The 24,671-nt window shown below is 47.8% G+C and overlaps 9 protein-coding genes across 9 annotated transcripts; 4 read left to right on the forward strand and 5 right to left on the reverse strand.

Moving 5' to 3' along the window:
- Positions 1-1,038: 1,038 nt before the first annotated feature.
- N7481_012924 (uncharacterized protein) lies at positions 1,039-1,995 on the reverse strand (the record flags this gene model as incomplete). The annotated part of the gene is made up of 5 exons (XM_057272143.1): positions 1,039-1,170; positions 1,248-1,498; positions 1,561-1,714; positions 1,790-1,882; positions 1,936-1,995. 5 exons carry the CDS (start codon positions 1,993-1,995, stop codon positions 1,039-1,041), a joined length of 690 nt encoding a protein of 229 aa, XP_057116331.1.
- A 904-nt stretch (positions 1,996-2,899) lies between these two features.
- On the reverse strand, positions 2,900-3,746 carry N7481_012925 (uncharacterized protein; the record flags this gene model as incomplete). Its single annotated transcript, XM_057272144.1, has 2 exons — positions 2,900-3,354; positions 3,413-3,746. The coding sequence occupies 2 exons, from the start codon at positions 3,744-3,746 to the stop codon at positions 2,900-2,902; spliced, it is 789 nt and encodes a 262-aa protein (XP_057116332.1).
- A 1,267-nt stretch (positions 3,747-5,013) lies between these two features.
- N7481_012926 (uncharacterized protein) lies at positions 5,014-7,788 on the forward strand (the record flags this gene model as incomplete). Its single annotated transcript, XM_057272145.1, has 1 exon — positions 5,014-7,788. The coding sequence occupies one exon, from the start codon at positions 5,014-5,016 to the stop codon at positions 7,786-7,788; it is 2,775 nt and encodes a 924-aa protein (XP_057116333.1).
- Positions 7,789-10,544: 2,756 nt separating this feature from the next.
- Positions 10,545-12,540, forward strand: N7481_012927 (MFS transporter; the record flags this gene model as incomplete). The annotated part of the gene is made up of 3 exons (XM_057272146.1): positions 10,545-10,828; positions 10,912-11,812; positions 11,875-12,540. 3 exons carry the CDS (start codon positions 10,545-10,547, stop codon positions 12,538-12,540), a joined length of 1,851 nt encoding a protein of 616 aa, XP_057116334.1.
- Positions 12,541-12,762: 222 nt separating this feature from the next.
- Positions 12,763-14,506, reverse strand: N7481_012928 (general substrate transporter; the record flags this gene model as incomplete). The annotated part of the gene is made up of 5 exons (XM_057272147.1): positions 12,763-13,027; positions 13,096-13,338; positions 13,398-14,013; positions 14,073-14,216; positions 14,278-14,506. 5 exons carry the CDS (start codon positions 14,504-14,506, stop codon positions 12,763-12,765), a joined length of 1,497 nt encoding a protein of 498 aa, XP_057116335.1.
- A 1,533-nt stretch (positions 14,507-16,039) lies between these two features.
- N7481_012929 (uncharacterized protein) lies at positions 16,040-16,678 on the forward strand (the record flags this gene model as incomplete). The annotated part of the gene is made up of 1 exon (XM_057272148.1): positions 16,040-16,678. The coding sequence occupies one exon, from the start codon at positions 16,040-16,042 to the stop codon at positions 16,676-16,678; it is 639 nt and encodes a 212-aa protein (XP_057116336.1).
- A 791-nt stretch (positions 16,679-17,469) lies between these two features.
- Positions 17,470-19,561, reverse strand: N7481_012930 (uncharacterized protein; the record flags this gene model as incomplete). Its single annotated transcript, XM_057272149.1, has 2 exons — positions 17,470-17,580; positions 17,693-19,561. 2 exons carry the CDS (start codon positions 19,559-19,561, stop codon positions 17,470-17,472), a joined length of 1,980 nt encoding a protein of 659 aa, XP_057116337.1.
- Positions 19,562-19,744: 183 nt separating this feature from the next.
- Positions 19,745-21,271, reverse strand: N7481_012931 (GDP-Man:Man(1)GlcNAc(2)-PP-dolichol alpha-1,3-mannosyltransferase; the record flags this gene model as incomplete). Its single annotated transcript, XM_057272150.1, has 2 exons — positions 19,745-20,352; positions 20,416-21,271. 2 exons carry the CDS (start codon positions 21,269-21,271, stop codon positions 19,745-19,747), a joined length of 1,464 nt encoding a protein of 487 aa, XP_057116338.1.
- Positions 21,272-22,467: 1,196 nt separating this feature from the next.
- On the forward strand, positions 22,468-24,042 carry N7481_012932 (uncharacterized protein; the record flags this gene model as incomplete). Its single annotated transcript, XM_057272151.1, has 2 exons — positions 22,468-22,580; positions 22,749-24,042. 2 exons carry the CDS (start codon positions 22,468-22,470, stop codon positions 24,040-24,042), a joined length of 1,407 nt encoding a protein of 468 aa, XP_057116339.1.
- Positions 24,043-24,671: the final 629 nt, after the last annotated feature.

Raw genomic sequence — 24,671 nt, forward strand, 5'->3', positions numbered from 1 at the left:
TCCTATTTTCTTCTTTTCTTTCTGTGTTCTTCATCATTCGGCTTGAGGGTCGACGTTATGGCGTTTGGGGATAACTAGATAACCCCTCCCACACCGGAGTTACCCTGTGCTTGTTTCCCCTCCATTCTCATTCTCATTCTTATTTTCTTTCCCCCTCCGAGCTGTTCCCTGCCTTACTTAGGGACGGTACGACTAACGACCTCGACGGATGTTTCAATGACCCTGATCAACGCTTGGATGCATTTAGAACCCGGCGGACTCTGCTCTTTTGCTTAATTCGTGTTCATTCCTCTCCTATTCCATTACCCTTCTCGCGGCGTGTATGAGATTAGCCAGCTTTTGATTCCCTCCCGGTTCACTTCTCGGCCTTGTTTTATTTGAAAATATCCCCAAACTGGGTTGATTCTTTCAGGTTCGGGTCTGTTTCTTTACTTCAATTTGTTGGGTGGCCGATGCGATGGCCCCTTGGTGTTTTTGTTGTATATGGATATTTTCTTTTTCAGACTAGACACCAAAATCTATACCTTTCAATAGTTAAGTCGCTGTTTTACCTTAAACCTCGTAACATTTTATAATACTATAATATTGCAACTGCCCAGGCGAGTATGGATTTGTCTTTTGACAAACCACCAAATTCACGCATGGTACCGTCATTCTGAGCTAGCCTATACAAAACTAGGCTCAAAATGTAGCGCGGGAAGTTATTTAAAACTTGCCGTTTAGTATATGTTGCCGCAAGGGCTTGTTCCTGAGATCTTTCAAAATTTGATCTGCGCCGAAATAGTTGTTTTTTGAATGGGTCATCGAGCATTTTAGAATCCCTGGCTTGGCCGTTGCAGTCGTTGATGGAGGAGTGTTCTCAACAGTGAGTAATTCTGTCGGTAGTTAATCTAAGGCCCCCTTGCTAGACATTGCTAGCTCTGAATGGGAAGGATAAGAAATTGGAGTTATGATAGATAAAAGCTTAAGTTACATTGCTATTAGACAGACTCTGCAAACCGGTAAACAAGGCAGAAAGCGATCCAGGGCTTTGTTTAATCACAAGTTCTCCTCGTCGTCGTCCTCGAGAGTTCTCGAGGCTGCCTCGACTAGCTCATGTGAAAATCCATCAGGCCAGACAGGGCGAGAAGGGGATGCATCCCGGGAGGGAACATAGCCAAAATTTGCATCCTAAGGAAAAGGTCAAAATCATGATATGTTATGGCGAAAGAGCAATCAGTGAAGAGTGGAAGATTCAAAGCACATACCACATCGGTCTCACCCGTCAATTGCTCCAAAATCCACCCAATAGGCTTCATCATATCCTTGTTAGAGAGCATCCTATTAGGCTTGACATTAATATCTCGAGATATGTTGTAAAAGAACGGCGTGTTGCCCAGTTCATCAGACCAAGAGATTTCTGCCGGGTCTATTGCCCGCTTATCACTCTTTTCGTATGCCTTGTAGGAACAGATGACTACTGGAAGCAATGTTTGTTTCTGGGAAGAGATAATCTCTTCTAGCGAATCGGATATTAGTTGACTGAAAGATTCCGATGTAAAGAGATTTGAGAGAACATACTATACCAAGATACTGTATTTTCGATGCTCGCCCGGTCTGCGAGATCAACCATGATAATGGCGGCATCGCAATCTTCCATCCATTTGGCCCTATCCTGAGCTGTACTATTCGACCCAGAGATATCCCAGATCATGGTTTGGGCAAGCCCGATATTCTATGACTGACATATTAGCATATCAGAATTTATTGATTGTTGGGGATCATCGAATAAGAGGCAAATAAAACTCACAGTCTGACAATCGAGTCTCTCGGAATTGTAGCCATTCGTGGGGGTATATTCAGGCTCATAAAAGCCCTCTAACTGTTGTGATAGCCAGCTTGACTGCAAAATCTATCGTTAGCCATCATTCTACAACTCAGAACATGTGATCTTACCTTGCCAACCCGTGCATCTCCGACAAGTACTATTTTGAGCTGTTTCCCGAGGAGAATCATAATGGAAAGTGTAAGAGTTAGGTTTAGAGGTTCTGAGAACAAAGGCAACGCGGGGCGAAACCTAGGATAAATGAGATTCAAAGAAGAGAACGAGGGAAAGTGAACGAAACTCAAACAGAGGAGCGACTGTGGATGCCTTGAATTATTCCCGTCACGGTGGGGCAAGCAAGTGGGGGCGGGACCAGGCCCATGAATGGGGGCGAGTAAGCAAACTATTCCTCTTTTTCAGGGGTTTTTTCTATCTTTTTTGATGGATACCCCTTCCCAAGAAAGTTCGAGTCTATTCTTCTTATTCATTCAATGCACAGCGAGTACTCCGTACAAGACCATCGGAAGAAGGCTTCACTACTTGGTTCCAATTTCTATCTCACCCTTATACATCCATTGGATACTAACGCTCGTCCAGCCTCATGTTTTTAAGTAAGTAATTTACAGAAATTAAGTCAGATTAAATGAGCATTTAGTTTCCTCCGGTGACAGATATTCTGGGGAGAAAACAGAGAATCAAACTCTAGAAATGATTGAAGAACCAAAATCCAACACTTGAGACTTGTACCCAAGTTTTTGTATTCAAGTTTAGTTTTTCTTCTCCTTCAGGCCGTAGGGACCATTGACTTCAGTCGCGGGTGGTTGTTGATCCTTGGGAAGCTTCTTCAGTAGATTCTCATCACTGTAGTAGGTGTTCATATACATTGCTAAGTGAATCAATATTAGTCATTGCCCTTTGTTGTCTATTCGAATAGAAAGAAAAAAGCCCACCTTGTGTGATCAATGCGAATGTATCACAGTTGTGCCAGCTCGCATCCGTGCCTGCTAGCTTCTCGCATTCATCATAACCGTATTGTTCAGTTTTCTTGGTTTTTTGGTCAATGATAAGCGGGACTGAAGAGTCATGGTTAGTTCATCATGGGATATCAGCATAGACGTTTGTGGGACTCTCAAAACTCTTACATTGCTGCATGTCGCCCAAATGAATCATCTCGTGAATTAATACTGAGCTGATTTTGTCCGCAAAAGCTGCGATAGGGACGTCGGTGGTGCTGTCCAACAGATTGCTATAGCTGAAGTAGTTTCCCGCAACCGTATGGCTGGTCTTGGTATCGAGCATGTCCTTGTAATTGCAGAGGAGTATTCCTTTATGCGTTGCTCCCGTCTGGTAAAGGCCAAGGCCGATGACCTTTTCGCATGGCCTTTGAGGCGAAGTTTTATCGGCAGTCCAAGCAATGTCCGCGTACTCTGAGTCTTCGTCCTTCCATAGTCCGGCCTGCCTAACGAATGACGAGTCGCCACAATAGATTTTCGCATTGTCGGACTGGTCTGAAGAGGTTTTAAGGACTTCTTTCGCCTTGCTCGTGGCCGCTGAAAATTGTCAGTTGGCTAGCCAGAGATGAGTGAAGTGAGCCTGAAGAAGACTCACAGTGGACTTTGCTCCAAGTATCCGCAGATTCATCCCCGAGGAATTTCACAAGCAGGCTGTTACTGGCTTTCCGTCGTTCGATATCACCACCATCACCACACCATTGTTTTACCTCTGCCAAAATTTGGTCGTCAACCGCTGACTGAAGACTGCAATCGGCTTCGCATTGTTCTGCAACCTCAGCTGCATTTGCAAGTGCCAGCTTCGCTTCTCTCACGGACTTTTTCACACGCATTGCGAGATTTCCTTTGGCATCGCCGCAAGACTTGTCGAGAATGAACGCGTGGCTGCACGTACTCGTCAAAAGAACAAGGCCCAGCTTCGAAATCTTCATTTTGGCGATGTAAGCTTGGGAGGGAATACAAAGCCTTCGGGGATTAGTAAAATGCTTTAGCGGCTCTACTGACTAGGCCAAGAAGAGCCGATTCTTTTATATTTGTGAATTGGGACTAATTGTAGGAGCAATATGCTACCTAGTAGTAGGTTTTACCTTGGCCAGATGAACTGCCATTGGCAAACTGATCCCGTGGGGGCCAACTGCATGAATGCTACCATTCAGTGAAAGATCGACAGGGCATCTTACTATTAGGCCTCCAATCCCCAAGAGCTTGGGCCCAGGAACAATACCCGCACCAGCTATGTAAATATACTCCGTACCAATCATCAATTACATAGTTATGGAGTCTGCCGAAAAGGCTCTGCCCGGATGAGATCAACAGGGACTACCGCTCAGCCTCGCCTCCTGCAATTTATCGGCCCAGCTTCCTTCTCGTTCGAATATCACCTCTGTCGGAATCGTTTAAATTAAACAATCTAAGCTTACGGGCCATATCTCGGATGGCTAAGGCTGAAAGTCTTCAATGAATCCTTCGCCCCCAAATGGGCTGTGAGTCTGAAACTCTAGGTTGCCACTCCTCTAGGCCTCTATCCAAGCTTAGAATTTTGTAGATGATTAAGGGACAAAGCCAGTTGTATTCCGTATGTTATAATCCTCCGACAGTCACTTATCGGAGAATTTGGGATCCTATGATGTCCGTCGCAATTTACCGTTTCGGTGCTGTGGGTACGCTGTGCGTAACCATTTTGCTACTCCGTACGGAGTACAGAGAGGGTTGATATGTATTCTAGCTCATGGTATGTATGTATGTCAGATTTAAGGTCTTCTCCACTAGGCGATGCAAGATCTATTGTGCGTCAATTCTTCACCTGGCCGGAAAAAACCCCTGAGAATTGGCCCCTTCGGGACGCCTGAGAGTGGAGAGTTGGGGGCCAGGGGCCTGATTGGGGCCATCGCAATTGCAGCCCTGGAGATTTTGGGGCCATGACAGGGGTATGCAGTAGATCTACAGTAGCGAGGCCCTTTCAATCTCGGCATAACTTGGCAGTCATCACTTGGCACTTGGCGAAGAGATATGTGTTGCCGAAATGATCTTTCGTACTCCGTAGATGTAGTAATTCCATTTTGCGTCACTCTTTTCCGGTAGTATCCATCAGACCTCACGATTTGGCCCCAACTAGGAGACTTTGTATAAATGATTTGAACCTGGTCCCCCGGAATCCCCATTTAATGAAGCCTCATCAGTGACTCAATTCTCCTGAACATGGCTACTATCAAGGGCACTATCTTGTTAGTGCTTCCTTTTTTATATGGAGCTAACGCGGATTGGACCACGACCGTCAATACCACTTTGATTGTCCCCAACTCCGTTACTCCTGTCATTGATTTTGTTACACCTCCGCCACCAAGCTCAACGCCTCTCTCATCAACTCGGACTTCATCACTATCCCCCTTTGACCATGCAAAGAGTCATAAGCTGAAGCTTACTTCCGTTGTCACTGTGCCTGACGGCCAAATTCCCACTGTTCACTTTAGTTCTATCGCCTCGACCACCAACACTGGAGCTGATCCTGGCCAGTCCGTCACTTCGTCGACTAGCTCGGACTCAACTGGATTTTATACAGCCGGCTCCCCTACAGCCGGACATACAAGCTCCAAGCCTCTCATTCCACACGGAACTACAAAATCGGACTCCCCAGCTAGGCCCACAAGCACGAAGCCAGATGACCTATACTCGACTACCTCAGGTTCCACTCATGGTGGATCCTCTGGCGGGACTTCGACGTCGAACTCATCACACGGGTCTTCCAATTCTCGCCCTAATGGCCCGGGCTCAACTGGCTCTGATACTTCAAGTTCCAAGCCACTCATTCCTACTGGATCTACAACCTCGGGCTCTACAGCTACAACCTCGAGCTCTAGCCCGAAGACCACCGCAGGTACCTCAACATCGGATGACACTTCAAGTTCCAAGCCACTCATCCCTACTGGATCTACAACATCAGGCTCTACAGTTGCAACCTCGAGCTCTAGCCCGAAGACCACCGCAGGTACCTCAACATCGGATGACACTTCAAGAACCGATGGAACATCCTCTAGTCAACAGACAACAACCTCAGGTGAAGACGCAGGCTCCAGCACGACAGGCCGTTCCAGTTCAATGCCGTTCGTGAATTCATCTGATCGGATTTCCTCGGTAGATTTGGCATCCGAGACTGATCTCGAATCTGCTATAGCAGAGGCCACTGGGAGCAATACTGCTATTGCCGTTTTTGCGCCGACAGCATCGCCGTCTCAGGAAGAATGGGCCACTATTCCGACCACCACTCAAACTGGAGGCGCAGTGACCACTACTTCTGATAGTGCCACCACTATCGCAGTTCTCTTGGGCAATCCTTACAACAACATTGATGATCTCAAGAAGGATCCGAAAAAATATAAAGATCGTATTGAGGAGATTGACGATAAAACATCCGAATATCTCTCAAAAACGGATTTCGATACAAGCAAATCCCCCTGCTCAAGTTCCAAAAAGAGATCTTTGGCAAAGAGAGGTCTTTTTGATGCTGTTTCCAATATTGCAAAACAAGCTGTCGATGCCACTGTGGATACTGCTAAGGATATCGCTAGTTCTGCCCTTAGCTGTGTGGCACCAATTGTGGATGATCTTACAAAAGTGATCCCCGACGATGTTGATGATATAAATCCTGAAATTGAGGATCTAGTCAAGAAAGGAACGGAGTATCTTGTGGAGATCAGTAGTATTGTGGAGAGCATGGAGGAGAAGGAAGAAGACGATCAACATACATCGGAATCTCAATCTGACTCGTCGACCACTTCCGAATCTACAACAGCTACTTGTACTTCAAGCACAACATACTCCGATTGCACCTGGGATACAGTTGTCAGTCAAGTTCCCCACTCGGACACTACTACAATTAGTGTGATTACCAGTACTGAGTCATGTACGACACGAACTGCTTGTGACGCTACCCCGACTACATTTGAGACAACATCCACATACGCTGCATGCTCTCCTCGTCGTTATAGAAAAACTGCTTCCGGGATTTCACACACTCTCACTGCCGACCCTACTACTACCGCAAGCCCTGGTGCTGGTGGCTCTACAGCAACAACGTCAACAGCTCCCTTGACATCGCCTCCCGGATCATCAACCAAGACAACAGAATCGACTAAAACAACTGGAACTTCTGACAGTCCCGCCACCACAACGGGACCCACATGCAGTATGATCCATCTTGTTGATCATAGGGCCGCAGAGGATTACTGTGTTTTCGATTGCAGTGACTATACTGGTACCTATAGTGTTGCTAGTTCAACATCTGGTCAGAAAGACTGGAAAGTATGCCCCTGGTCCCGACCGCCTTCAGACTCAGATCTGTCATGGACGCCAGGAAATAAGGGTTCTTTTACTAGTACAGCAAATGATGGCATTGTCTACTCCTGTGACGACTCTCGCTACGTTGACAATTATGTCGGACAAGCCAAGTCCTGCGTGACCTCGATGGAATCCATTACCCAGATTACCTCTATATATACAGCATATACTGCCTCTGTCGAATCAGCAGCATCTGCATCACGATCCAGCGTTAGTGCTTCGGAAGCGAGTGCGTCGAGGGCCTCAGCGTCGTCAGCCTCGGCAGCATCAGCCTCCGCCGCTGCAGCTACTCCGAGTAGTTACGTTTTCATTTCCAAGGTATCAAATAGTGGTGACGGCCTTACCGAAGGTGGATACCCTGGTTATGAAGTAACCAGCAGTGAATATTCCAATCCTGACATCTGTGATCTGACGATTATTGGGTCGGATAACGCTTTTGGAGACAGTCCGCCAGATCTTGATATTGATGGTGGAGATTTCGAGGACTGCAAATATGACAGTGACAGTCAAACCGTCGAATGTGACAATTTCAGTCTGCCCTGTAGTGATGATGAGGAGGCTGTGAGCTCGCCTTATACGAACAATTGTGACTCTACAGTCAAGCTTGTTTGTCATCGTGACTTATCTGAATATGAGTGAAGCTCAGGAAGAAGGCTATCTCAGGATCTCAGAGCCAGATCCCTCTGTTAATCTGTTGTTCGATTTGAGAAAGATACTTGTCTTAGAATGTGAATCGAACAAAATTTCCTATACTCAAATAGAGACTAGCACCTCGCTACCCAGTAGCTTGTAGCAAAGTAACTTTAATCACCAGTTGTAAAGTAATGCATGGAATTAAATTTGCGAGAGCTATTTTCAAACAACCCTTGGAACTTACCACCCATGTTTCGACTGATGGACTTTGCAGCGGGACTATCGGGTGGTAGGTAGCACGACACAGAGTTTCCGCGCTCTCCCCTCACCCCCCTCTCTCCCTTGTAGTTACCTTCATTTCCCATCCCATCTCGGACATGACACCACAGTGGGCCTTCACTGCGAACGCTTGGGTCATCCAGCTGGTTTGCGCTCGACCAAACCCTCTTTGACCTGGTAAATCTCATTGACTCTGGTTTCCAACATGGCCACCGTCTCCCTGAGGGTCGTCACCTCATCTGCCCGCTCAGCCATAGCCTCCATCCCTGCTGCATGTGTTCGTTCTAATCAGTCTGTTTGTTTAACTGGTCCGCAATGGATCTACAAATTTTGATTAGTTTGAAGGTTCGAGTAGGGCAGTCATGGAGTACCCATCCGCCACGGTCGAGACGTCACTTACAAAACACGGCCATCGATTCTGAGCAAGTGATCACCGGAGCGTGTCCCGAATTAAGACCCATAAGTTGACTTACTTGGTGTATGCTTCCAAAAATTCCCGTGGCAGTTGACATAAAGCTGCATCGGAGCTCGACTGCCCGCCAGTGAGGAAAGGATAGAGTGCCGCCACCCAATACTCTTTAAAGTAAAAAGGCGATGACTCGGATGTACTCAGAATCTACTCGGGTCATGCGGAGGTTGTTGGTTCACACGTCACAAAGTGGAACTTGGCGTGAGTTATCAATCATTTTCCTCTTTGTTCTGATAATAACTAGAAAATAATAGAGGCCGGTCAGATCCTGCTTCTGGCATGTTGCTGGGTCCTAAGATCAACTGGTGGACGATCCGAGATGCTATTGAGCATTACTCTGGTGAATCGTGCTACATTTTTGATTGTTGCTTTGGAGGTTCTGGGACATTCATCCAATACGATGGGCCGGAATTCATGGCGGCCTATGCTTGGGAACAGATGCGTCGGCTAATCCCGACTTCTCATTCATGCAAATCTTGATCGATATCCTTCGCAGCCTGAATGGCCAGCCTCAGACATTAGCCGCAATCTATAATCAAATATTCAGCTACGCCCAGCAGAATCAGGTTGGAGCCTGTCCAATACATATTCCCAAGACCGGCTCTCGCAGTGTCACAATTGGTCAGAGTATGGGGATTGAGATAATTATGAGAAGTACCATCCAAAACAGTTACCGAGTTTTGATCAGCGTGAAACTTCGGGGAGATGTTCCACAAGACTGTGCTCAGTGGACTACATGGCTAACCCAAAACTCCCCCAGAGGCATTTTTTCCACTGATATGACATACTTTTAACTGTCACCGTCGAGGTCTGTACGATGCTTCCCAGAGATGATCCAGCTTACAAGTTTATCGCGCATGTATCCACTCACAGTCTCTTGCAATCAACCCCTTTGACCGCACTTCCTATTCATCCTCCGCCGCCGTCCAGCAAAGAGAATGTGCGAGGAGCACCCTTATAGATTCTCGCTCTATGGCTTCGGTAGTTTGAACCATGTTAGCCTCACCTTAGCTTGAAGCGTATGTAGCTTGAAAACCAATAACTATCGGCTGTATCAGGTAGTTAGCTATCACAGAATACTCAAAGTTTCATGAAAATGGCAATTGTTTGCTACCGACTTAGTACGTCGTTCTGTCAAAGTTCCTGTCCAGGGCTTTCGAGTAGGCCTGGGCAGATCCCGTCTACTTGTAGACTTGCATGGTTTGTAGTATACGATAGACAATGATGCTACTATTACAATCAACCTTGAAGGAATCTTCAAATAAATTAAAGATACGGCCTAATGATACCCGAGGTAGTACTGCAAAGTTAACTCGACATCAGGAATCTTAGAAGCTACCAGTAAGGTGCTCGGTTAGGTACTCGTCTCAGTACCCAGGAAGATTTGAAAGCCGAGTGGATATTCCAATGAGATGGGGAGATAGTACCCTAGACCGCAAAATCTTGAATCTTTACTTGAAATCAGTGACTGCTACTGAGCATGTTTTGCATCCTGTTTTTTGATAGATATTACTCGTACACTACTGTAGAATACTTGCCCGCTTACTAAAATGGAACCTTTCCTAATCGGGACTCTCCAGCCTCAGGCCGGAATCACGCCTTTGACCACTTCACGTCATTTGGAATTATTGAACACAAGCATTATTGCACATAACAACTCCTCTGAATCCAACGATACTCCCCACGCTACTCACATTCCCCATTCCCCATTCCCAAGACTTCGTGCCTCCAGTTCCATGACGTAGGGTGGAGTCAGGACAACACAGCAACTGATCCACTCAGCTGACACGGCTGCTTATCATTCGAGCTCTCCGCAGGGGAGCTACCACTTGCCGAGGGACCTCCGCGAGGCGCTTGACCTGACGAACCCCGCCAGGCCGTGAGTCAGGCCGCGATCTAAACCCCCCCCAGAACTATTCGCGAAGCTTTGAGATCCTTTCCCCCACCCTATCTTTGATAATCGGCATCGAAACAACCCACACACCGAGGGGGCTGCGGCTGTGGTTGACACACGATGACGAGCTCCGAAGGGCAGGCCGATTCGGCCATCGATAAGCGGGACTTCGATGCGAACCGGCCCCTGCTTCAAGACGGAACTGAGGGTGAACATGGACAGCCGAGTCCGCAATACAGACATTCGCGATCGGGCTCGCATCGCTCTCGACTTTCGCGTGACAGTGCCAATAGCGATGATGGGCTCTTGAACGATGTTGTGGAGGGTATTGTCGAGCGTGACCGTAGGATTATGCACAGGGAGGTTGTGCGGGTGGTTAGCTTTGCTTGGGGAGTCGTGACATGGTATGCAGTACTCCACAGGCTATTGTTTCTGAAGCCCATTCCGTCTGTTGCTTGCTGCTTACCTTTGCTCTTTACGCATTTAGTCTGGGCGCGGGAAGCATCACCGCGTTCTCTCTTTACGGACATCTACTGCTCACGCGACTTCATTACACACAACTTCGGGTTAATGCGGTTTCCATCGCGGCTGAGGTAGCGATGTACCTTCTCGTCCCGTTGTTCGGGTTCCTATGCGATCGCTACAGCCCGTCACCCTTGTCCTTGGGCTCGGGCATCATGTTCGGTGTCGGATACCTGCTTGCTGCATTCACTTACAAGAAAGGCCCCCCTCCTGATGTCGGGGGCTCAGGGTGGCCATTCTGGGTCATGCTCTTGGCTTTCATTCTTATCGGCATGGGGACAAGTTGCATGTATCTTTCTGCTGTAGCGACGTGCGCAAAGAACTATGGTCGTGGAAAGCATAAGGGAATAATGCTGGCTATTCCTATCGCAGCATTTGGACTGAGTGGAATGTGGCAGAGTCAGATTGGTACTTATATTCTCTATGAGCACAATGCTGATGGCAGTCATGGCGATGTGGATGTGTTCCGCTACTTCCTTTTCCTGGGAATTCTTCTCCTGGTGACCGGTTTCATCGGAACTTTCCTTCTACGTATTGTTGATGAAGAGGAGGAAAGATACATTGATGAGACTGTCGAAGAGCTGGAGCGGAGTGGGCTACTGGAGGAGAGTGACTTTTTCAGGCCTCGTCATGAAGTGAGGGCTGCTTCGGAATACGGCACATTCTCTTCAGATGCCGATGAGACGGGCTCAATGACAATTTCAGAGGAAGAACGAGAGGAAAGAAAACGCGAGGAAGAAGAGCGCCGCAAAAAGAACTGGCTTCTTAATTACGAGACGCGCGCTTTTCTTCAGGATCCCACCATGTGGTGGCTGGCTGCAGGGTTCTTCCTGGTCACGGGCCCTGGAGAATCCTACATTAACAATGTGAGTAAACCTATAGAGATCTCTAGTATCCATCCGGATTTCATTCTGACCAAATCAAAAAGCTCGGAACTATCATCCCAACGCTTACTCCGCCAACCTACGCCCCGGAAGCCGCTCCACCAGCTGGCCTTCCATCAACACATGTCAGCACAGTCGCCCTAACTTCAACAATTGCTCGACTCCTCACTGGGTCTCTGTCTGACTTCTTCGCACCACCCGCATTACATCTCTTCCCTTCAATCCCAGAAGGCAATCGTCATCGATCGGAAATTGCATCAGACGACAAGCGCACAACGCTATCGAGAATGACCTTCCTCCTCCCATCGGCACTCATCCTCTCAATCGGCTATCTCATACTAGCTACCCCACTCCCTCTCGAGCAACCATCCATATTCCACCTAACCACCGCCTTTGTCGGTTTCGGATACGGCAGTGCATTCTCCCTCACGCCAATTCTCATCTCAGCCGTATGGGGCGTGGAGAACTTTGCCACAAATTGGGGCATTGTTGCCATGATGCCGGCCCTCGGTGCGGCGCTTTGGGGCGTCGTCTACTCGACCGCCTACCAGCAAGCTGTAGATAGTGGCAACGGATCTGCCGACGGACAGTGTCATGGCTGGCGCTGCTTTGGAATCTGGGCGGTGGGTTGCACAGTCAGTGTTTGGATTGCTATTGCGGCTTGGTTAGCTGCCTGGCGAGGCTGGAAACGCCGCGGGATTGTTGTTTAGGCATATTTGGGATTTTTTTTATTATCATCTAGAATGATTTTCGGTTATCATACGGATTAGCCGGATTGATTTGGCTACATAGACCATTCAATAAGAACATATTCTAGGTTCTATTTAATGATGTTCCACCTATTAAGTACTAGTAGTAGTAACTCTATCACTTCACTGGAAATCCCCAGGGCTTAGAAGTCCAAAGATTCAAGTGTGTCTGTGAACTCGAGTCTATTTCGAAATCTCGGTCACAGTTGTTGCCTCTTCTTCTCTTGCCAAAGTATCAAAGTCCTTGGTCTCCTCGTCACCTGTAGAGGCAAATTGAGCGTCAATCTCTTCCAGCTCCATACGGCATGTTTCAGGCATGAAGAAATATCCGAACAGGAATGCCACAGCCGAAAGAGACCCGTAGATGAAACCGAGTTTTCCACCCAGATAAACATGGCCAGGGGTATCAGCCGTCTCCATGTATGGGTATGTGAAAGTCACAGCGAATCTGCAGCGGTTAGTTAGCGTGACTCCCAAATAATAAGAGAAGTCAAAAAGGAAGGGGGTTCCGCTTACTCGGTGATCAATTTCACAAAATACGCAATCTGAAGGGTCATTTCTCGCAAAGGCGAGGAAGGCAGCTCCGCGCCAATCACATATGTAAGAGGTGCCCAGCCAAGAGACCAGCTGAAGCTGAAGATCATAAGCATAGCCACGATTCCTTGTTTGGCGGATGTGTTGCTTGCATCTGCTGTTCCGAGACCACCCATGGTCATGAGAGCTCCAGTCTGGAAGATGGAACTTGTGTGGAACAGGGCCCTAGATTCGGAGTCAGTATGCCGTGTAGTAAAATAAGGAAATGGTTGGACTAATCGTACCTTCGGCCGACAACATCAATCAGAGAGGCTGAAATGATAATGGCACCGATATCAACAGCGTTAGTGCCAAGCGTGACACTGAATGGGTTGATTGACTTCAGCTGCTTCACGAAGAGGGTTCCGTACTGCGAAGCAAAAGCTTGACCGGTGGCCTGCTGGAAAAAGTTGGACATCACAACGACAAATGTGCGCAGACGATTGGGTTTCGTGAATAGATCGCTGAAGCTCTTCTTCTGCAGTTGCTCTGAGACCTTTAAGGAAAGGAGATCGAATTCAGCTCGAAGTTCTTCCTCGGGCATATTCTTGGGCTTGAGCTTTCTGAGAGCCTCAAATGCCTCGGGCTCGCGGTCACGGAGAAGTAGCCAGCGAGGTGACTCGGCGATGAACCACACAAGACAGATCACAATGGATGGAACGACGAGTAATAGTCCAAAAGGAATTCTCCAGGCGGCGTTTGATTCAATGGTTTTGGTTCCTCGTGTGATCGACGTCACGATGAGACCTCCGGCCTTGATGGCCAACCAGTATAACACACTAACTCCACCACGGTTTCTGGCAGGAGCGATTTCAGACAGAGTTGTTGGGATAACGGCCAATTGCATGCCTAGATAGATGTCTATAGGATAAGAGAGTCAGTCTTGGGTCCGCTAGTCGGGTCATGAATTGTAGATTTACAGTGCAAGGCTCGACCAGCCTGGATCTGGGCTTGTGTCGTAGAACTGATTACAACAGAAGCACTGCCCAGGGCATAGATGCTCATAACAAAAACACACATTCGACGGCCATATGTATTGCTCACCCATCCACCGACAAAAACACCTGGAAGATAGTTAGATCAGAGACAAGAAGCCTGCAAGAAAAAGAGAACTGGAGCACTGACCGATAATTTGACCACCAGCTTTAATACTATTATATAGAGACGTGAACAAAGGCTCTATTGCCCATTCTCCTGTCGATTCTTCATAAACACCGAATTGACGATTGAACGAGTCCATCGCCTGGCACGAAGCAAAGGCTTGATCACTGAACCCATAGTTGAAAGCCGAGACAACCAACAAAGTCGTCGAAAAGAACAACATCGGGCTCACGCCCCATCTCTCAAAGAACATTTTGGCAGCAGGGGAAAAATGAAACTCTATTCCAGAAAAACGATCGATGGGAATGGTGGCAACTTTATCAATCAGATCAATCAAATCAATCAGATCAATCAGATCAATCAAGAGAAAAATCAATCAGATAATCAAGCGAGAGGAGAGGGCGGAAAATCTCAGAATAGCACAGGCTGACGACCAGCCGTGGTCCCACTTCGCTTTACTCCCCCTGCCGCACAATACCTGCTTGTGTACGGAGTATTCGCGGAGCTATTTTGCGCGGGACCAGCGGTTTATTACGCTAGCTCAGCCTTACAGCCCTAAGAGGCACGGCTAAGCTTTGCCAGGAGATTTAGGGGATTTGGTGGCGACTGCTCGGCAAATCGCGCCGGGCCTGGTGACGAAAAATGGATCGAATGGATTAGGGGCTCCACAATTCCGATGATCGGTCCGAAGGCAACATTATTACGGCAATTAAATACGGAGGGCATGTTTTTGAAGAGAGAAAAAGGAGACAGGGAATGGCGCGGAAAGCCATATTTGCTTGCATATGGGGACGTGTTTCATGATATCCATGGTGATCAACTTCTATTTCCTCCCTTGGGAGTATGAAATGTACCTCGTGCACGGATTCTTGATCTCCTCAAGAATCAGTCTATGTATCAACTGTCTAATCTGATCTCTACTATCCGAAATCCTTGCCTAGTTACAGGTCTCTAGCCTGATAACTTAGTAACCATTATAAATGATGTTTCGTTATTAGTGATGATTTTAATTATTTACGGCTTTCTTCGAATTTGATACGCTTATTTTGAAATTGGAACGTGATTATTGACTCTGATGTGTTCTCGCCATGTACCCCTCTCTTTCATATCTACTTTTAATTCCGAAGTTTAATAAACACACTTAATGGCACTTCCAATGAGAGTGCTTTTAGGTAGCCGTGGCCGAGGATGTAGCGGCGCTTGTACTTTCAGTCTCATCGTCAATTTGATCCCACGTATACGTAGGACCAACATAATACGTCTTGCCAACCTGCAAGCTGCTTGTGCAGCTCTCCGAATCCAAAGAAGGATTCACCATAGTAAAGACAGCATGGGTGATGCTATACTGACCTCAGATTCCAACACAGCTATCCTCCGAACCTGCCTCATGCCATCTTCCCCAATTCTCCGTGACTATATAGGATGGACTTGCAGTGGGATAATATTATGAGATTAAATAGCCAACAGCTCTTCTTTTTCTTGAAACTTTTTTTTAAATAAGAAAGAACTGAAAAGAAAAGAAAATCGAATTCATCGACATCTAGTTCAGAAGAAAAAAAAATTCTTAGCAGCGTCAACGGTTTCTACCGCTTGGTTGACGGCCTCGCCCGACGCATAGTGTCTCAGTCTGTATGGTTTGTGACGCGGGGCGTATTGGTGCGTATCAAAGTTACATCCAATTTCCTGGCCGCTTGGCATAGACAACTTTAACAAATTTGCATCTTTCCTACCTCCTATCTCTTTCATTCGGATCGTTTTGACTTGAATTCATTCTACCACCCTCAGCATGGCCCCCATGAGTCTCCCGTGGCCTACTGAAAGTCTACACGCCGCTCTCAAGAATGGATCCCTACCTTTCTGGGGATTCGTAATCTATCGAACCACTTACAGCGCCCAATCAGATGCCGTCTGGCCGCGGATTACCGATCTTATCAGCTCTTATGTGAAAGCGCTGCTCTACCACGAGTATAACGACAAGAAGAAAGATGGGGATGAGCCTACAGTTTACGACGAGATCTGGGCAAAACATCAATTGACGATCATGGATGATATGCAATTCAACGAAGCATCTGTTTTTGATGTCCAACTTCACTTTGAAAAGTGGGTTGAAGAGCAGGGAAAGCGAGACGATTCCACTATGTATCGCATGTGTATCGTTATTGATGATGAATCAATCCAGACGTTATTAGATGCACCGCCCGGGGAAAATAGGAAGCTCGGACGACGTGTAGGCGGGCCTGCACGTTTTGTTAAAGTTGTGGAAGCTTTCCCGGAAATAGACAGCCTGGATGAATTCCAGGGGTGGATGAAGTGTGAGATCAATGCGCTGTGGCCGCTTTGGAAGATGATATCGGATGGAGATGAAATGAGAACTTCATATGACGAGATGGAGGAGAACGGGAAGGAAGTCTATGGTGCGCTTTAATCGATCCTTTATTTTTGTCACCCTCGTAGAACAATAGGCAGAATAGGTTTCTATACATGCAGGAAATGAGATTTTCGAGTGGGCCGGCTTGATGATAGACTTGATTTTCATACATATAAAATTTTTGGGACTGGTCAACTGGTAATATACATGCAATATTTATGTTTCTTTGTTTATGAGGGTACTGAACTTTGAGACCAAAGCTGGACCGTGGAAAATTGAACGATCATACTCTATGGCGAAAAAGCTCGAATGAACCCAGTGATGGCGGTAGATCACACAGAAGACATCCACATCTAGAGTATTCTTCTCTTTCGTTCGTCGGGGGATCCTGTGCTCGGCCGGGAATACACCATTGAGAAACTACCCTCCCGTTAGCTTTTCCATTAGAGACAGCAGTGAAGCATTCGTACTCGACGCATCTGCTCATAGACGTCGCCATTAACGCGGCGATGGGCAAACAGCTCGAAATACTGACAGAGGTGGCGCTAGTATTCGTCATAGGTCTGGAGCACTTTTTCTGGCTACGTTTTGAAAATCCAGTCGAAAAAGTTCATGTAAATTGCTTGATCCTCCAAAAGAAGATAGTCCACATAATCCACGTTCGATTGAATGCAATGTCTATTTTTGTGTTGCTCTCAGCCACAAGACTTTCCCAACCGAGTGAGCGCTCACTTTCGCCAATAACGTTCGACGACGGCGATGCCTTCCAAGGTCTTTGGCTTGAAGTTTGGAGGGTCTAGCCCGAATGGACCCGGGATGGAGGGCCTATGGTACTAGCCTTCAAGTGGCTAGACGTCTGTTGATGTGGGATCAAGACCTGTAAATACTTTGTACAGCCGCTTGCTGGCTGCGGGGCCGACACGGGAGTTGGTGATGCCGCCGTTCTTGTTAGCTGATTTCTAGGACAGGTCAGCGATATTCCACAGCTCCCGAGTCGCGTGATGAGCGAATCAACGTGATAAGGGTGCATGAAATTAAAAGCAAGGAAGAGGGGGAAAACAGGGGACATACCATGATATCCTCGAGCATCGTGGGCCCGCGCGTCCGCATGTTTCTAACCAGGTCGGTTACGCTAGGGTATTGCCCCGCAATACCATAAGCCATAGGAGCAGTGACACGGTTCACCTCTTGAAGCATTTTGACGAAGGTATCCTGCTTATCTTCGCCCGTCTTGACCTGGCCCACATCCATGCAGAATGCAGCATCGTTTCCGTTGGATCGTTGCTGTCGATAGGGAATGGTTGAGATATGTTCGGTAAAATTCTTGATCCATTCGGCCGATTCGGACGGCGTGTTGGTGTGATGGATGAGAGACGCATGGGTTACCTGCAGCTCCAAAAGGGCATCCTCAATGGTGTCATCATCGACTGGTGGGGTTGTCTCGGGTTTGTTTTTCTTTTTGCGGCCACGAGAGGATGCAGTTGAGGTTTGGGTACTGGTTGGTTCGTATTGTCGTAGTACTTCCGCTTGGTATGCTCGATTCCGTGAGTTTCGATTCTTGCGCATCCAGCCCATGAGACCCTCAATCAGGTAAATGACTGTACATTCTGGGTGGGCACTTTTGATCTTGAGAACATGAAGCTCCAATGATTCTCGTTCCTCGTCATCCGGGGATGGAATGACCATATCCACGAAATCCTGGGCCGGTACCACGCATAGGACATGCTTCTCGTCCTGGATATAGAACGGGCAGGGTTCCCAATGGCCAGCATCCTCGTTGAATCGGGCATTCATTTTCCGGCGCCATTTGACCAGATGCGGAATGGGGCCAGTAAAGAAATGATGATCAACCCCGAGCCGTTTCATGAACTCAATTGTCTGATTCTCCACGGCACCTCCTTCGAATGATGAGGCCATATCAAGAATCATCTCCGGTGTGGAGTCCTTCTTATCCACCTTCAGTTTGTTGACCTCCGAGATGTCGGCTTCCAGCTGTTTTTGCTTTGCCTTGTCTTCCTTGAGTTGTTTCTTTCTTTCTTTTTCCATTTCCTTTTCCAGCTCTCGTTGTACTTTAGCATCAGCCCTAGCTTTTGCTTTTGCCTCTTTCTCTTCAGTTGTAAGCTTGCTCGTCTTTTTGGCAGGGCGTTTCGGCTGCGCTGGCTCCTCCATTTCGTCAGATAGACCTAAGCCCATCATATCGTCGTTGTTTGGTTTTCGAGATCGCGGGCCTGCCTTTTTGGGGGACATGGTTCTACTTCGTTTGCCGGTGGTGCTCAGGGTTGACAACAGCTCAGCGGTCTTGCTGGAAAACACACTGGTAGAACCGGATGTTCCCGTTTCCGTTTCTTGGAACTCCGTTACATCTGTAAATTCCGGCAGCCCAGCAAACGGATCACTGAATTCCTCTATTTCCTCCACTCTACTGACACGGGACGCGTCTTTGCCTTGCGGCTTAAGATCATCTTCGTCTCCATCCAAGGTTATTATATCGGAGAACTCGCATACCGCGCCTCGTGATCGAGGAGGCAGATTCAATTTTGGTAGTGGCAGAGGTTGGGAGGAATTCCAGGTAATCGGGTCCGAGTCTTCGACATTTCCGGCGGGCTGTCGTCGTGTGGCGGGGTTGTTCGAGGGCGTCAGGCCAAAATCCTCGTCCGAGAACAAGAAAGATGGAACGCGGTCGTTAATCGTAGTTTCACTGGTCGATGTAGTCTTTCGTAGAGGCGACCGCCTTTCATTGCTCACTCGACGCTTCTTGGTTGGCTTGTCGAATATGTCGTCGTAGTTGAATAACGAAACGTCGATCGAATCAGACGAGACCGTGCCTATGTTGGCTAACCCCCGCGAAGGGAGTGGACGCGTCGTCTGCCGCTCATTTTGGGGTCGCGGCTTTTCTGGCAATGGTGGATCGGAGGAAATAAGGTCAATGACCTCGGGCATGATGCGATGTGTCGAAACGTCGAAGTGAGCGACGCGGAGGAACGCGACGTCACGAAGTCAGGTGATTTGAGGCCCGCCGATCTACACCGATGCGGCAAGTCGGAACTATGCAATTATGAAGGGGAATTGATTGGAATGAAGTAGTGGACGGAGGAAAAGGGTATAATTGGAAAGTGAATTAAATTACAGAGCGCGAAGCAAGAGAGCCACAGCCAGAGCAAACAGCGACCCGAGAAGAGCAAGCATAACAAACACCTCCTGCCACCCATGGAAGGGACGCCGATTGGCAGTCAACATCGTCAAGATTTCGTCTTCCAAACGATCTCCCATGGCCGTGAGGGAGAACTCCTTCTCGGCTCGGACCTTACCAGCGGCTGTCATTGCCCCAATCTCTTTTTCGCTCATGCCATAGAGCACTTTATCCATCACCGCTGTCCACTCATCAATCGCATGTGCATCTCGGAGCCAGCCCGTAACGCCCTCGACGATCGTTTCCAACGGACCACCAGTGTTCGATGCCAGTACAGGAAGCCCGGCATGCATCGCCTCAACGGGAACAATACCAAAGTGTTCGTTAATCGGAGTGTAGAGAAGGAGTTTCGATTGTGCGAGGAGGGTATCTTTGAAAGTAGTGGGAACGGAAAGAAGGAAGAGAACATCGATTTCGTCAGGAATAGACAGAGCAGAGACAACAGTCTTCGATGTCGCGGTTTGTAATCCCAAGCCAGTGGCAAGGTCATCAAGTTCCTGGTGGTACTGAACGTTTTCTTGGACACGATTGTCGTAGCCGCCTGTACTGTTGTTTAGAAATCTTACGTGAAGAAAAACAGATGTGGAGGGGTCATTGAACTCACCAGCAACTACCAATCGCGTCCCCTTTCGCTTCTCTGCGCCTAGTCCGTGATAGGCACGAATTGCCAAAGCCATGTCCTTCTTGCGCTCGAAGCGATTAATACTCAGCAGGATCTTCTTGTCGCCCCAGAGCGGACCACTTTCCGTCTTCTCGGGTGTAATTTTCGCATCTGTATCGACACAAGGATAGACAACTTCCACATCTCCCAATAGGTCGGGCCCAAAAACATCCCGCACAACGCCCCGCGAGAAATTGGAGTTTGCAACGACCCGATCTGACGCGCTGAGTGCCCATCCCTCAAACCAGTCAAAGGGATATCTGTACAGAACTTTCGCCAGCCGAAGAAGTGAGCCACCTTCATTCCGCCGCGCAAGTAATTGGTCGGGGAAATGGCAGTAAAAGAGGATACGCTGGGTGCGGGATTTGCGAGGTTGGCTGAAGGTTTTCAAGATGGGAACGCATGCGGGCAGCTGATCGACTATGAAAATGTCATCTTGGATATGGTTATTGTCGGTAGTGGGATCATTCTTTGTCGTTGAACTGTTCGGTTGGTCTCTGGACCCAAGTTCGGAGAGGAGCGACGCGGTGAGGTGAAGTTGGCGCAACGACGCCATGAGGATATGTAGGCGACCGAATACGTGTGCTGGGAAGATTGTGTTTCCGCGCACGCGTACATCGAGTGTGCCATCGCGCGCCTCCTCAAAACAATGGCTTTTGTCGCAATGTGAGGTATAGATTGTCACACGGTGTCCGCGATTTTGCAGAGCCAACGCGACGTCGATGATCAATCGTTCTGCACCACCAATACCTAGATCAGGGTGAATGATCACCACATTAGAGGGCGCGAGACCCGACATGGCTGCGGTGTTTGGAGATTTCTGGCGTGGTGAGCTGCGAAGCTACAATCAAGCCACGTTGGAGGGGGACGTCATCAGATGTGATTACTCATCAGGGAGCTGCTGTGGGGCACATCTATACGAGTAGTATACCTTTGTTCATATTGTATCACTATCACTTATCCTAGTCTATTCTGGTATAATTACATTTAATATGACTATTCAGAAGACGTGTACATGGGAGGTACAGGTACTCACGTGCTGAGCCGCAAGGTTCGATCTTTGAATGGTTACAAAAGGTATAGGACTGCTTACTGAGCAGCTGATAAGTTCCAACTGCCAGTGTGCACCTCTTCGACACTATGCAGGCGTACTGAGAAGTCAATGCTTCTTACAAGTAACCGATTTTGGTACCTCCGTGCAGATCAAAAGGGTGGAAGCCATACCGTCCCAGTGGCCGCTGGCTGAGGGGGTGCTGCAACTGGGTCTCGAAAATTATGGCTCATAGGGCTGAGCGGAGGAGTTGGAACTCAATATCACTCCATGGTTTTGAAACTGAAATGGGGCATGATATCCAAATCCACCTTCTTCTGGCTAAGTTCATCAGATATGCGGCTGGTATAAGCTTGGAACTATACTATGCTGCCTTTATCTCGATAGGTAAATTAGTGGCTCCGAGTCCTACATATTGATCAGCTTCCCAAGTTATTTTCATCTCCATAACCATAGGTCAATTTCTGTTAATTAAATATTGATAGTTTACTCCATACCTTAGTATAGGAAGGTTGTGGGATCCAATATCGGATGAGCCTATCAGCAGATCTGCCGGTGGATATTTCTTGTGCCGGGACTTCTCCAAATCTCCAAATTTCACGGCAAGGAAAAATCCCCGTTCACTGAGATCCTGCGCTTATTCCGATAGCGAAGTTGATTCAAGATATAAAATGAAATAATATAGTAGATTTATAGCACGGGGTATACATAGTAGTTCATGCATATGTGGCTCGCGTGGCAATCCGGGGAAATTCGATCAGATAACCAGCTTGCCTGGTTGTGGAGACTGGGAGGGGGAAAGACATTGCCGTGATATCCGAGATCTCCAACTGCGCTTGGAGGAAAGGAACAGCCCTGATCAACACAAAGCTTTTCTTGTTCTTTACTTTTCTTCCTTCGTCCTTAATTCTCATGTGGGAGACTAGAGCCCCTGAACAACAGCCATGGGAGAAGAGGAGACGAAGAACGATGTGGCCAGCATCGCTGATCGTGAACCGGTCGCCCAACCCACTCCCTCACAAATTGAAAATGATTCGCCCCAAAAGCCCACCAAACTGTAAGTTTTACCGTTGAAGCCGCTACTCCACGTTCCCTCAGACCCTGCCAAGCTTTAGGTTGCAACCCACACTTGGGTGCAGGATACAACGTCTGGGGGAGTATATGCGGAGAAAGAATACCCCCAATATGCCCTTCTCTACGATACTAACACAAATCATGTAAACAGCCGCCAATCATTCATCGTTGCAGCAGGCTTCATGACAATGTTCATGACATGCGCAATCATATTCTCCTACGGCGTGTACCAAGCCATCTACGAAGAAATGGCCAAAGACCCCGACTCACCCTTCGCGGGGACCTCATCATCAATTCTAAGTTTAATCGGCACCCTATCTATCGCAATCATGTCCATGGGCGGCCCCTTCGTCATGACCTGGGCGAAACTCTACGGTCCACAGCCCGTCATCATGTCCGGCGGGCTTGTCTTCGGTCTCGGGTGCATTCTCGCCAGTCTGAGCCAATATGTCTGGGAATTTGCCTTAACCCAGGGCATCCTCGTCGGTCTGGGGACGTGCATGGCCTATGTCCCCACCATGTCCGTTGTCCCGACGTGGTTTGACAAGCGTCGCGGTCTGGCTATGGGTATTGTTATCTCCGGCTCTGCTTGTGGGGGTATGATCTGGCCACCGGTGCTGCGCGCCATTACCTCGCACATTGGATTCCGCAATGCATTGCGTATCTCCGGCTGCTTGGTAATCTTCTTCGTGCCTCTTTCTGGCTGTACGCTGGGCTGGGAGCCGAAATTTAAGAACAAGGTGGCTGGCCAGATAGCCGGGTTATCGAAGATGACTGGATGGATCAAGGTACCATTGATTGACTGGGAAGTGGCCAAAACGAAGAAATTCGTCGCACAGGCTCTGGGGTGTTTTCTGCAGTCGGCGGGTTACTCCACGCCTCTGTTCTTCTATGCGGCTTTCGCACAGTCTCTGGGTTATAGCAGCAGTATGGCGGATAATTTCATCACGATTAGCAACGCGGCTAATTTCGTTTCGCGAATTGTGATCGGATACGCAGCTGATAAATTTGGTCGACTGAATGTGCTCTTCTTGACGACTATTATCAGTTCGGTTGTCGTGTTTGCATTCTGGTTGCCTTCAACCTTTGTCGATAACACCGTGCCCCATACTGCCGCCGATGTCCTGTTTATCATCTTCGCGATATCATACGGCTCGTTCGGTGCTGCTTATATTTCGCTGTTCCCTGCTAGCTTGATTGAACTTTTTGGGGTTCAGCATTTTACTTCGGTTAATGGGGCGCTGTATCTTATTAGAGGTATTGGCGCGCTACTAGGTACGCCATTGACGGGACTGTTATTGTCTAGCCAGTCGGCGTTATCAGATCCTTCGAACTACGAGAGAGTTACAATCACCGTGGGAGTTTTACTTTTTGCTGCAAGCATGGCGACCCTCTGGGTAAGAATCGAAGCTTCTTCGGGAAAGGGTTGGAAGTGGAAACTATAATGCTAGCCAGTGGTCACATAATGAACAAGATACTGGCATTAAAATGAAGATAGCAATCAAACAGTACTATGCTACTACTAGTTTGGATGGTCCAGTTTTTCAAGCAGCACGCTATCTTTAAGTTGTCTTAGAGAGAAGCCATCTAATTGGTAGCACTTAATATAAAAGCTATGTTCCAGGCACAATCAAAATATGAACGAGTGGATAAAACAAGATACATGGGAAGAAGAGAAGTAAAAATGGGTTAAAATGGGAAAGGCTCCCTGGTAGCAGAAGTTTTGGATTGGTTGTCCAATCTAGAGACAGCCAACCAACGGAAAATGTACAACGGAGATAGTATCCAGGAGTGTTCAGAAACTACCAAATCATAGAGGGGGTGGGTTCATGCGCGAGCAAGAAACCAAAGAACATGTAAAAAAACAGAGGATGCGTATCCAACAAAACTATAGCACAGGGCAAAAAGGGCAAAAGAGGTATCGAAGAATCGACTCGACGGTGAAATAAACAAGATGTCATAATACAGGGGATTGGGGTAATATGGGGCGTAAATCAGTTAAAAACGGGAGAGATGAAAGGGGAATAAGGGGGGGGTATGAAACAAAGATGGGGGGGGAATTTTCAATCAAGTG

The sequence above is a fragment of the Penicillium waksmanii genome, assembly GCF_028829765.1.
Source record: "Penicillium waksmanii strain IBT 27052 chromosome Unknown utg000010l:1.0-3698451.0:1.0-3701458.0, whole genome shotgun sequence".
In the NCBI taxonomy this organism is placed as follows: Eukaryota; Fungi; Ascomycota; class Eurotiomycetes; order Eurotiales; family Aspergillaceae; genus Penicillium; species Penicillium waksmanii.